This window comes from Peromyscus californicus, unplaced genomic scaffold, assembly GCF_007827085.1.
Source record: "Peromyscus californicus insignis strain IS unplaced genomic scaffold, ASM782708v3 Scaffold_23__1_contigs__length_62951481, whole genome shotgun sequence".
NCBI lineage: Eukaryota > Metazoa > Chordata > Mammalia > Rodentia > Cricetidae > Peromyscus > Peromyscus californicus.
In genome coordinates, this window is record NW_026294534.1 from 37,028,680 (window position 1) to 37,042,166 (window position 13,487).

General features: G+C 47.5%; 1 protein-coding gene across 1 annotated transcript in view; it reads right to left on the bottom strand.

The window, feature by feature from the left end:
• The window catches only part of Snx25 (sorting nexin 25), a 117,380-nt gene extending 104,338 nt beyond the window's left edge, over positions 1-13,042 (bottom strand). The window contains exon 1 of the mRNA XM_052752218.1: positions 12,587-13,042. Within this exon, the coding sequence (XP_052608178.1) occupies positions 12,587-12,967 (381 nt within the window). The 5' untranslated portion in view covers positions 12,968-13,042. The remainder of the gene's footprint in view (positions 1-12,586) is intronic.
• Positions 13,043-13,487: the final 445 nt, after the last annotated feature.

Genomic DNA, 13,487 nt, shown 5'->3' on the forward strand with positions numbered 1-13,487 from the left:
CTTTCTGTTAGTTATTTGGCTGCGCTGTGTTCCTACCCTGCACGGAAATGTCACGAAACACGACAGAATCCGCTAATAAGAGTTTTATTAAAGATAATGGGACAGAGAGTGAACAGGCCTGCGGGAAACACGTGTGTGGAAAAGGAGGAGGAGGAGGAGGAGGAGGAGGAGGAGGAGGAGGAGGAGGAGGAGGAGGAGGAACTGGGAACATAGCACCGGATTTTAAAGGCTGGGCGTGGACAGATCAACGTCACTACTACACGCAAGCGCATAGATCACATGGCCACGTTGCGCGCCTACGTAGTCAATGGAACGTCACGGATCTTGGTCACAGGAGATGCCCTGACCCGGAAATGGCTATCCTGACCTGGAACTGGCTAGGCAGAAGTGTCCGTCAGGCATGTGCGAACACGGCCGACCGTGGGGGCGTGTTGTAAACCCTTCTCTTTCTACCTTCCTCCTCAGCCAGCTTCTAGACTGTGCTCCACAAGCTATCTCTATACTTTCCAACCCCCACTCTTCAACCTGAATACCATTTCTGCCCTGGAGGCTACCTTCACCTCTTTTCCTAAAGCCCCATACAATATTGGCACAGGTCTACAGCATCCACCAAGTGGCAGAGGACAGAGGTCACCCGCTTTCTGGATGTCTGCACGGGAGGCTATTGGCTCGTCACTCTTCTCTCGGGCCATCTCTGAGTTTTCTTCTCCTGGGCCTCTGCCCGTTCCTCTTACTCCCCAGGAGGCTTTTCCTCCTTTGCTTGCCCAGCTCCCTTCCAGTCAACCACTACCAACTCAGCAATTCCCCTCCTAACAAACCGACTTGTTTAGACCTCATCTCTCCCTCAAATCGCACATCTGCAAACATAATTCCAAGTTGAACACATCCACGGGTATGTCAAACTATTCAGGACCCAAACTTTCATATTCTCCCCTCTACCGTGCCAAACCTACACAAATGACATCTGTATCCACTCTATCACACAAGCTTACAGCTGGAATTAAGCTAGAATTGCCCTCTCCTCACCCTAATAAATGTTTACTGGGCAGAAATGAAGAGCACAAATAACACTGACTAGATAGAAGGAAAATTGAGCCTGCACATCTATCAAGCTGAACTAAATGCATTAAAAATGGGAGGGAAGTCCTTCTGTGAGGCATGAGACTCACACATGTATACCACATGAGGATAAACTAGGAACCCGGAGTGATTTAAGGGAAGGGTGCGTGAGCAGAGGTAAGATGCTAGTCACAAGACCCTCCCATGTGAGGTGAAGTGCCCATTGTTTTAATGCCTCCGTCTCCTTCCTGAGACGGTCCTAGGCCAGTCAGAAATCCTGGACGCCTTACCAGCAGTGTGTTGGAAGTGGGAACTGGTCCAAACATGATGTGAGGGAAACACTGCCAGGGGCATTTCTAGGAATTGTTTGGCTTTTCCCCCTCTCTGGTTCCAATCATTTTCCTGCTCCTTTCAATTATCATCCCGTGAGGTTGATAAAATAGATACAGTCACCTGACCCACAGCCCAAGAATTAACTGACTCACGAGAGGGAAGAGCCGAGGGATGTACAGAGAGATGGTGCTGTACCTACCTTCCACTGAGCTCGCCTTACCTTGAGATTGTGTGTTATTTCTTACAACAACAAATCACTTTAAAGTTTAAAAAAAGGATGTGGTCATAGGAATCAATCATTCTTACAACACGTGTTGTTAGCTGGTTGTGATGGTTCACGCCTGGAAATCCAGTGCTCAGGAGGCTGAGGCAGGGGGGCTGCAGAGTTTGAGGACATCCTAGTCAACCGGTGAGTTCTGGGCGGCCTCCACTATAGCCTGAAACACTTGTCTCAAAATCACCACCAATCCCGCTCCCGGTCCGTCCTTGTTTGTTTTTGTGGTAAGCCTGAAAGTGGCTCTCAGAATTAGACTAAACGAATCATAGTCTGGGAAAGCGGACTTTTACCAGAAGACTTCAAGAGCATGGTTAGGCTTCAAATGCAGAAAATGCTTCGAATGCAGAAAAAAGGTGCTGACTTAAATAAAACCTACAACGTACTGATTCATTCCAGAAGTATTTATCCCTCGTCTCCCAAGTCTCCTACTGAAGTACTGAAGAAAACAGAGGCAAGTTTCTGCCAGCCTAGAGTACAAGGGTTAATGATAAAGAACATGAGACTACTCCCAAATGGTATAATACTAAAACTGTGGCCAGGCGGTGGTGACTCACACCTTTAATCCCAGCACTGGGGCGGCAAGGTCAGGTGGATCTCTGAGTTTGAGGCCAGCCTGGTCTACAGAGTTCCAGGTCAGCCAGGGCTACTCAGAGAAACCCTGACTTGGAAAGAAAAAAAAATAATAAATTGTGGTAAGCACAAGTAGCAGCATTTGGTGCTAGTGAACATGTAAATTCTCTACCCAAGTAATGCTGAGGGCTGAAGGCAGAAGAGAGGACAGGTAAGGGACAGACCGCAGGGCTGATGGCAGAAGCCGTGAGGTCTACCAGCCACGGGGAGCCTGACACTGTGGGAAGCGAGGTCAGAGGGGAAGTAATTGCCACAGTTCTGACTAGAGCCAGGAATTACAACAGGAAGCTGCTGACAGGCTTTAATTAAACACGCTGCTGAAGAGGGATCTGCACAGGCTTCTTTTTCAAGAATAAACTAGAGAAGCAGCCCACACAGAAGCAGACAGACCAACTGAGGCTGATGCAGTTGCTGTGGTGGGACCCAAGCTGAGGACTTGGAAGAAATGGGCACAGGCAAGGAGTACAGGGGAGACTGTGAAGATGGGGGGGGGGGAGTGGGGGATGTCTTTGACTGCTGAGTCAAAGAAACAGGACAACCTTTCCAGCTCCTGTGAAGCATGAAAAATACCGGGGGGGGGGGGGGGGGGGGGGGGGGGGGGGAGGAGAAGAAAGAAGGAAGGAGATGGAAGAAGATGGAGAAGACAAGAAGGAGGAGGAAGAAGAGGAAGAGGAAGAGGAAGAAGAAAAGAAGAAGAAGAAGAAGAAGAAGAAGAAGAAGAAGAAGAAGAAGAAGAAGAAGAAGAAGAAGCAGATGCAGCGGCAGATGCAGCGGCAGCCGCCATCATCTCTGACAAGAATTAACTCATCTGCAGCTCTAGGGAAGGGAGACAGTACCAAGAAATGCCCTTTCCTGGAGGCTCTGCAGCAAGCCAGAACTGAAGAAACTGAGAAACTAACTCACAGAAATGTAGATGGCGAAAGGAGAGGGAGGGGGGAGGGGGAGAGGGGAGGGAGGGAGGGTCAGATGATGAGATCCTACTTCCAATAGCCTATAGCTATTAGTTACTACTCCATACAGAGGAAGGTGAGAACCACAGTTAATCTACTTGTGGAAGAAATGAAAGCTCCAAATTAATTTTCCAAAAGGTGTATTCAACACTAAGAGAGAAAGCTTATTAAACAGGTCCTAACAAACAAGTCTACATCATATTCTAACAATGTACAATTCACTGCCTCTTCCTAGGCCTCTGAGGCATCTCACTTCAAATTTACATGCATTTTTCTTTACATCTAGCTTCCTGCTGTTCAGGCAGGGAAATCCCCAGGCCAACAAATGTACAAGGGCAGGCCACTACCTAAAAGAGCTGATGAGTGTGAGCTAGCCCCAGGGGAAGATCAGGCACCCTCAAAAGCCTAGTTACCAAATGCAGCATGTGATCCCAGAAGTCCACCCAAACACACCCATATTCATGAAGTCTTCTGGAAAGCTCTACCATGTTCAGACAAACTACGGGAATGTTCCCCAGGCCTCAAGCAGGGCATGACTGGGACCTACCCCTGGCACTTGGGGTATACAGAAAGCCTCTAAGGAAGACTTACTCCTTCCTTCTGTACCCAACCAATCAACAGTACCTTGCTAAGCTTGCTGGGTTTGCATTTCTCTTTTAGAAGTCCAGTTGCTGTTTAAAAATAATAATAGGTTTCTCTGCAGTCATTTGAATGCTAACAGCCTCAGCAGACACTACTCATTTCCGGAAGCCCCTACCCTCTGCAGCAGACTTGCTGAGCTGCCTTTCTGGTACAATCAAAAACATACATTTTTAAAGAAAATCTAGGACACAGCCTACCCCAGCGTGCTACGGTTTAGAAATGAACCCTACAGCACTTCCAAGCCAGCGACATCAATTACCAAGGTGACATCATTGCATCCTCCCCAAACAAAAAGCTGCTTAAGATTCTAAGAGTTGGAAATAAACAGGCAGGGAATGACCAGAATTCAGAGGCGGCTCACAGTCGAACACTAACATCTCAAGACTTCATTCAACCTTCCCACTGAAGTGTAAACAGTGGGTTTTCCAGTTGACCCTTTGTTTCTGCAAAAGAAAAAGCAAAAGCAGCCTGGGGGGAAGGAAAGGGTTTACCTGCCTTACAGGTGACAGTCTATTATTACCAAGGGTAATAGCAGGGTCCACTTGCCACAGGCTGGGTCCTCCTGCATCAATTAGCAATCAGGAAAATGCCCCAGACATGCCCACAGGCCAGTCTAATTAAGGCACATCTTCAGATGAATCTCCTTTTTCCCCCGTGAGTCAGGTTGACAATAAAACTACCCAAGACAGAGGGCCTTTGGTTGGAAAGGCAGGGCGCCTGACAATATTCTCAAATCTATCTGCCCTCTAACTAGTGATATCTAATAACATCAAAGAAAAGCCTTGATTATTTTTTTTCCTGGCCTGGAACTCATTCTCTATCTCAGGCTGGTCCAGCTAGAACTCACTCACTATACAACAAGCCTGGTTCCAGACTGCCTGCTCAGGCCTCTGGGGAGCTGGGACTACAGGCCTGAGCCACGCCCTGGCAACACCACAGCGTCATCATTAACCCTCTTCACCATTTTATCACCAAGGCCACAGCGTACTTCTCATTTTAAGCCTAATCACATCTATTTGGCATTTCTATAGCCTACCTATAATGTTATCACTCCTGTACCCAGAAAAATGTCAAAAGCTGCCAGGTCTACACACTAAACTTCAATTCTACTCTCATTTAAGGACTGCCACAAGGCCAATTTTATCTTCCAATCTTGGCTCCTGTGACTCATCTGATCTATTCACTGACAACTCAAATCTCAAAGGGTCCAACTACTCCGTCTCTGAAACAGTTTTCCGGATTCTTTTAACAAGTGATGAAAATGTATACTGCTCCCTTTAGACAGTACTGCTGAATTCAAACACAGCTTCCTCATTTCCAAGGACATGTTTGCTGGTTTTGATTAGCATTTCTTTTTATGTTCCACAAATTATATCACTCTACTCTGAAGTTATCATTATTCATATGTAACTTCATTTCCTATGTATCAGCTTTCTTAAAGAGTTCCTTCCTAACAGAGGAAAATAATTTTTCTACATGTGCAATCGCTGTTCATAAACCATGAAATGACAGGTATCAGAAACTTCTTGAATATATATTTGTACTTGTTTATACATTAAAATATATCTGGAAGAATGAATAGCAACTGTTGCTGGTGCCTGCCTTTATATAAGAAAGCTTTCCTACACACACACACACACACACACACACACACACACACACACGCACACGCACACGCACACACGAGTTTATTCTTCCATATGCTTTTACTAATCATGTGACTGTATAGCCTATAAAAAGTATACCTGAAATTATGAACAGCATGAAATTAAAGTGTAGTATCCCTGATGCCACAAAGAATTCGGCAGGATTCTATGATTTAAAAGTTTTTAATTGGTATTCCGTAAACCAAATATCAATCCATTAAAATTAAAAGCCATTTAAAAAAAAAAAAAGGCCACATTTTTCCCTACCCGTCACCATGACTCAAAACTCCCTTAGTTGAAAAGTGAACAAATATTCTGAACAGGGCAGTAAATACATTACACCATTATCTGTTATCAAATTATTGAGGATTGTTTATCACATTAGTACAATAAAGGAAAGCCACAAAGAGGCTATGTATAATCTCTCTAATTCCTGTTTCTTTCCTTTTCCTCTCAAGTAACTAAATTAAATTTACTTCACTCAAAGAACATTTGTATTAGTAAAAGAACCCATTTAGGAATCCTAGAGGGCTGACCCAAGCCGACAGAGCAGTGCAGGGCTGTGTGAATGTCCTCACTGTCTCCCCGAACATCTGCCTTTCCATCCAGCCAAGGCTACTGGGCCCGAGAGGGCTGGACAGGGAGTACTCTTGTTTATCTCTCAAGCCTCCCAATGTCACAGAGCCAAGCACTTATGAAGACAGTAATTCAAGCTCTTAATGTTACTATTGCAAGGCTCTCGCTCTTTGCTGGGAAGCTGGGTGAACTTTCAGCCTCCAAAATGTCATCAAATACTTGACACTTATTCTCATCAAAATCCATCTACCAATGTCCTGGCATTGAGCAACTCAGCGGGCAAAAATAAACAAATATATAACCTAATAAGATCAGAATATGAGTTATGTTTCAGATATTCAGAAATGCCTGTTGATTTGATCTGATGAACTTTCTGCACTTTTCTGTCTGATAAACTGTCCAGTCTTCCACTAAGGCCTTCTTCACATGGCCATGGCCTTTTGTTTCCCACATGCTCCTACACCCAATGTCTGTGGACTTGGCTGTATTAGCTCTCCAATCTTCATCAATTGCTTATTCATTTTCACATGGTATAAACCAAGTATTTGAGGCAAAGAAGGTTAATTAGTTTATCACATTAGCATAATAGTTCACATTGTGTTCACAAATCATACTGATAACTCTAGACCCTATAAACATACACTATGATAAAGTGCCCAACTTACAGTAAGTTTTTTTTAAAAAATAGTAAATTGTATCTAGCAAAAGAAAAAACCCAGAGTCTGAGACAGAATAGGTAAAAAAAATTTTGAATGGCATTTTTGATGAAATCTCTTTATTTTATCAAAATGTAAGCTATGTCCTTCTCTTCCACTACAGGAGGATATACCTTGTAGCAGTAAGCTTTCCCACATCAAATGATTCATTCTTTCCCCATTTCTCCTGCTTTTGCCTTACTTGGATCAAGTGCTAGGCTCCAGCACCTGTGGCTAGTGAATGCTCAAATCCAAACAGGTTAAATGGCCCTGCAGAGTACGAATCTACACCTTGGACTAGGAATACTACACTGTCATAACAGCCTCTCAGCAAAACTGGGCTAAAAACTGTCACTTAGGACCCAGACATCAATTATCAAGACTTTGGGGTCAACCTTCTTAATCTGAAAAGGCATCTTTATTTCCTAGAAATACAATGGACAGTTGAAATGGAATTTCTGTCTGGGATGAAAGCTACTTTTAATCAGTAGCTGTTCATGCTGATGTAAAACCCAATTCTGTGCACATGTAAAATACCCACGAGGTACTAGGTTAACTGGAAAGGAAAAGCACAAATTTAGTGACCACAAATAAACCTAATTTTCCTAGTTATCATCAGCAAACACTTGAGCAGCCTTCAACTCCTGTAGGGTACAGGGGATAATAACAAAAAGTCAGTTATAGATCTGTTGGGAATATTATTTTAAGGCGTGTTACTTTTGTTTATGTTGCATTTGTTTAACTCTGTGAAACTGTGTTGCTTTGCCTGTCTAGAACACCTGATGGTCTAATAAAGAGCTGAACGGCCATATGGAAGCAAGAGAAAGGATAGGCAAGGCTGGCAGACAGAGAGAATGAATAGAAGGAAAAATCTGGGAGAGGGAGATCTAGGATCGAGAGGGGAAGAGGACTCCAGAGGCCAGCCACCCAGCTACACAACCAGCAACGGAGTAAGAAAGAAAAGTGTACAGAAATAGAGAAAGGTAAAAGCCCCCAGAGGCCAAAGACAGACAAGTTCATTTAAGAAAAACTAGCAAAAAAACAAGCCAAGCTAAGGCCAGACATTTATAATTAAGAATAAGTCTCCATGTGTGATGTATTTGGGAGCTGGGTGGCAGGCCCCCCAAAAGAGCAACAACAAACAACAACATGGATCCTAACTACATGCAATTTACAACTGAGAACACACTAAACCATCCAGAAGCATGTCAAGACCTTTGAACCAGGTGTGGTAGTCCACACCTACAGGCCCAACACTCCGAAGGCTGCAGCAGGAAGAGAAGCGCTCAAGGCCAGAGGCCAGAGGGCTGGCTGGGAGGAGCATATACTCTGCAAAAGCAGAATCTGCAGGGCATGGAGACAGGCAGATCCCTAGGGCTCACCGGTCAGCCAGTTTAGCTCCAATGGAAAGCTCCAGTTTCAGTGAAACCCTGCCTAAAATAAAATAAATAAGGCGGAAAAAGAGAAGACACATCCACTGTTGACCTCCGGCCTCAACAGGGCCAATATATGCGTACACACATATGCATGCATACACCACATATACAAAATAGATGCTCTTTTTATTGAAAATAGATTTTTCTTCATACAATATATTCTGATTATGGTTTCTCCTCCCCAGCTTCTCCCAGATCCTCTCCACTTCCTGACTCACCCAAATCATTCTCTCTCTCTCTCTCTCTCTCTCTCTCTCTCTCTCTCTCTCTCTCTCTCTCTCTCGTTAAAATACAAAGGGACATTTAAAATAATAATAAGGTACAATAAAATAAAAAAAAATCAGAATAAGATAAAAGAGGAAAAAGAGCCACAGGAAAAGCACAAGAAACATATTCACACACACAGAAACCACATAAAAAATAAAATCAGAAACCATAATGTGTGAGCAGAAGGTCTATAAAATTTAAAAATGCCCAGACAAAGCATTGTGAGACAAACAAACAAACACACAAACAAAAACCACCCAAATACCACTGAGCTCGTTTTGTGGGCTACCGCTGGGCATGGGGCCTGCCCTTATATGTACTTTGTATATCCAGGGAGACACGGTTGGAGAAAACTAATTTTTCCTTTGCGAGTGGTTATCGACTGGATATAGCTTCTGGGTTAGGGATGGGGGCATGTACCCACTTTCTCTCCCAGGGCTGGAACCCTATGTGGTTTGGACCCACGCAGGCCCTGGGCATGCTGCCACAGGCTCTGAGTGCATATGCGTGTCTGTCCTGATGTGTCTAGAGGGCCTGGTTTCCTTGGCATCCTCCATCCCCTCTGGCTCTCAGTCTTCTACCTCTACCTCTTCAGCAGAGTAACATTTTAATGAGGTTGAGTCACTGCCATTCCCCTGGCCCCAAAGCACTCTGGCAGTTTTCAGTGTTATGATGATAGCAATCAAATGATGGAAACATCAGCTGTTGACCACTGGCCTCAGAATGGGCAAGTGTACCCACACATATCCGTGCACATGTATACATGCATATGCCACGTACAGCAAATTTAAAAAGTATTCTAAAAATAAAAAGCGTTCAAGGCGACTCTGGGCTATGTAACAAGCCGGTCTCCAAAAACAAGTCTTTATCTACTTTTAACAATGTGGGCAGTTTGTTTTTTTCCTCCACAGAAGAAAGCCAAAGAGGGAGAGAAGAGGGAGAGATGGGATGGAAAGATGGATACCAGCCTAATTGTATCTTGCTCACATGTGAAACACTCAAGATGCACTATATAAGGAAAAGTCTGTTCCTTTTTTACTATGAATCTAAATTTCTGTCGTGCGTTCACTGTTACACTCTCTCCATTTGGTACACTGCTAAACAGCCTCCCCCTCCACATATGCCGGATGACCTGTGTGGTCCAGCCTCTACTCTACTCCCACAGAACTCACAGATACCGTACACTACACCACATGTCTATGCCTCCCAGCCTTCCATTCATAAAGAGAACGTTTGTTTTAAAAAAAAAACACAAATTATTGCAAATGCAGCAAACACTGGGCTTGAATAAACAGCATCTATAACAAAAGGAAAATGGAATATATGTGACTGACATGCACTTCAATTTCAAGTGATAAGTAACTTCCCGCCCTTATGGTTTTTCCAGACAGGGCTTCACTGTGTAACAGCCTTGCCTGTCCTGGAACTCACTCTGTAGCCCAGGCTGGCCTCCAACTCACAGGGCTCCACCTGCTTCTTCCTCCTGGGTGCTGGGATTAAAGGCGTGCGCCAATACTGCCTGGCTAACTTCCTGATTATAAAGCTATGACAGGAATTCAAACTTAAATAGCTTGGCCAGTAATCCCCTTTCCGGGGTTGAAATCCACCCCTCAGATTTATCCATGCTGTCCTGTCACTTTCCAAGTACTGTTTGTTTGTTTGTTTGTTTGTTTTTAGTTCTTCTGCAAAATCATTGTTCTAGATAATAATCCAAATCTCCTCTTACTCAGAAATAAATCCAACAAAGCGGGCCAGGAGATCTGAAAGTGTGCACTTTGCAGAAAACCAAAACAGGTGAGGTTTGGGGGACCCTGAGAGGGGTTTGACAATATCACAACTTTGAACCTGACCCCACCATTCACACTTCTTCCCTTTGAACCTGACCCCACCATTCACACTTCTTCCCTGTGAACCTGACCCTACCAACCATTCACACTTCCTTCCCTTTGAACCTGACCCCACCATTCACACTTCTTCCCTTTGAACCTGACCCCACCATTCACACTTCTTCCCTTTGAACCTGACCCTACCAACCATTCACACTTCCTTCCCTGTGAACCTGACCCCACCATTCACACTTCTTCCCTTTGAACCTGACCCTACCAACCATTCACACTTCCTTCCCTTTGAACCTGACCCCACCATTCACACTTCCTTCCCTTTGAACCTGACCCCACCATTCACACTTCTTCCCTTTGAACCTGACCCTACCAACCATTCACACTTCCTTCCCTTTGAACCTGACCCCACCAACCATTCACACTTCTTCCCTTTGAACCTGACCCCACCATTCACACTTCCTTCCCTGTGAACCTGACCCCACCATTCAAACTTCCTTCCCTTTGAACCTGACCCCACCATTCACACTTCTTCCCTTTGAACCTGACCCCACCAACTATTCACACTTCCTTCCCTGTGAACCTGACCCCACCATTCAAACTTCCTTCCTTTTGAACCTGACCCCACCAACCATTCACACTTCCTTCCCTGTGAACCTGACCCCACCAACTATTCACACTTCTTCCCTGTGAACCTGACCCCACCAACCATTTACACTTCCTTCCCTGTGAACCTGACTCCACCAACCACTCACACTTCCTTCCCTGTGAACCTGACCCCACCACTCACACTTCCTTCCCTTTGAACCTGACCCCACCAACCATTCACACCTCCTTCCCCTGCTATGTTCCCTCCCAATCACTTAGCCCTTGGTTTCTTTTTTTGTTTGTTTCATAAACACTTAACCTCTATCTAAAGGTAACTTATTTATTGTCTGGTCCCCCCACAGGAATATGATCTACAGTGGATAGGACTTTTATGTGACTTCTTCATTCAACCTAAACTTCCAGAACATGTAAGCCTCAGTTGAGAAAAGATGCTCAATCAATATGTACTGAACTTATACTAAGTTCTGAAAAGAACTTCGATGTGCCTTATAGATCCATAAGCAAACTGGTAAAGTTTTGGGGGTCCTGACTTCTTATTAGAACTGGGAAAAGAGTAAAAGGAAGAACACGTCTACTCGACCACTGTGTTACAAATGAAAAATGTACAGCTAACTCCCAAGTTTTTAAGCGAAACAGACAACTGATTTTTGGAGACTGCTGATGTGTTTTCTTGAGCCTCCTGAGTGAGGATGCCATTCCGAATTGAGAGGCTCTGGAAAGACATTTTGAAGAGCAGAAAGCTTTTCCAGAAAGCAGTAAACGGCTCATGCCATGAGCAAATACAAACCCTGGGGACAGTGGTCACTCTAACAAACATTTTTAAGAGGCTGAGCCACTGACATTCCCCTGGCCCCAAAGTCCTAGGGCTATTTCAGTTTTATGATGATATCAACCAGTCAAGTTACAGTAAAATGAAGTCCTTCAGAAGGGTTACTACAGATTGGAGGTAAAGATTATTAAAAGGCAAACAGGAGGTCCGCCCGAAGGAGGCTTTTAAAGCACTTCTTTCCTGCATTCCATAACCACACCCGTGATGTCCTACACCTGGCTGAGGACAGCTTTTCCTCTTAGCAAACTTCAGTGGTTCCTGGTGGTCCCCCACTTCAAATCAAACACCAGCCTGAGTTTCTTAACCAACATGGTGGAAGACAGGGAGGAAGACACGTAGAAGTACACGGAGTCGGAGAGTGAGCTACCCTGGACTAGGTGACCTAACCAAGTTTTCTCCTCTGGAAACCGTCATAAAGTTATCTCCCACCCACCACGGATCGGAAGACCCAAACACGATCCCCAGGGCTGAGTGCGACGCCTGTGTCCTGTGGATGCTGGGGTCGCGATTTTTTTTCTCCAGCACACCCCAAGTGCACCTCCACATCAGAGCCCCGCCTGGATCTCTAGGTGCTCCTGGGCTGTGGCGGAGGATGGGGGTTAGAACGGAGGGGTGGGGAGATGAGTAACTACAGTGCCTAAAACCGCGCGCGTGGCCAAGCCCGCCCGGCCCAGTCTTCCGCGGGCTCCGGCTGCGGGATGGGCCACCCCCACCCCCGGGGGTGGGCGCCCCCCGGGGTCTGCGCGCGCACGACAGAGCGAGGCCGCGGGCACGCGACCCAGCCGAGACCGGTACTCACCCGCAGCGGATAGCGGACGGTCGCCGCCAGGCGGCTCCAGGAAGAGGCGAAGTCCGGCGGCCGGGCGCGCGGGCTCCAGCAGACGAGCGCGATCAGTGTCCCCAGCAGCCAGGCGGCCGCGGCGCCGCTCAGGTACAGACCGAGACGCAGCAGCAAGGCGCCCGGCCCCGCGCCCGCCGCCACCGGTCCCCAACCGGGGACCAGGCAACACAGCGCCAGAGCGGCCAGGACGGCCAGGGCCGCGGGTCCCCGCCAGCCCCCGCCCGGGCCGTCCGCCGCCCGCCGTCGCCCGTCCGCCGAGCCCGGGGCAGCACGGCCGACGTCTGCGGCGGGCGTGGGGCCGCGGCAGACGCCGCTGCTGTCGGTGGCATCGCGGTGCATGCTGCTTCCTGGGCCGCTGGCGACAGGCTCATCTCCCGGCCCGCTGCCCCCCGGCGCCGCCCCGGGCCGTGGCCTGTGCCCGGCGCCCCGCCGCCGCCTCGCCGCCGCCGCCGCCGCTCGCGAGGCAAGGGCAGCCCGCGTTCATGCCCTCGCCGGCGGCCCTGCGCGGGAACCGCTCCAACAGACACCGCCGCGCCCCCCCCCCTCGCTGCCGCCGCCGCCGCCGCTGCCGCCGCCCCGCGCCGGGCCCGCAGCTGCCCGCCGACCGGGCGCGCCCAGGTAGCGGGACCGCGAGGGGACTGGGAGCCCCACGGGCTGGAGACGCGCGGGGGGCGGGGGCGGGAGCTGCGGCTGAGTGACAGTGGGGCGGGGTCGCCCCGCCCACCCGGGGGGCGGGGGCGGCCGGAAAGGGGCGCGACCAATCGCCGTGGACCCCGCTCTTTTTTTTTTTTTTTCCCGCGCCCCACCCCCCCCCCGCCCCCGGGGACGGCGTCTGTGTTCCCGTGGAAAATTTTGCTGC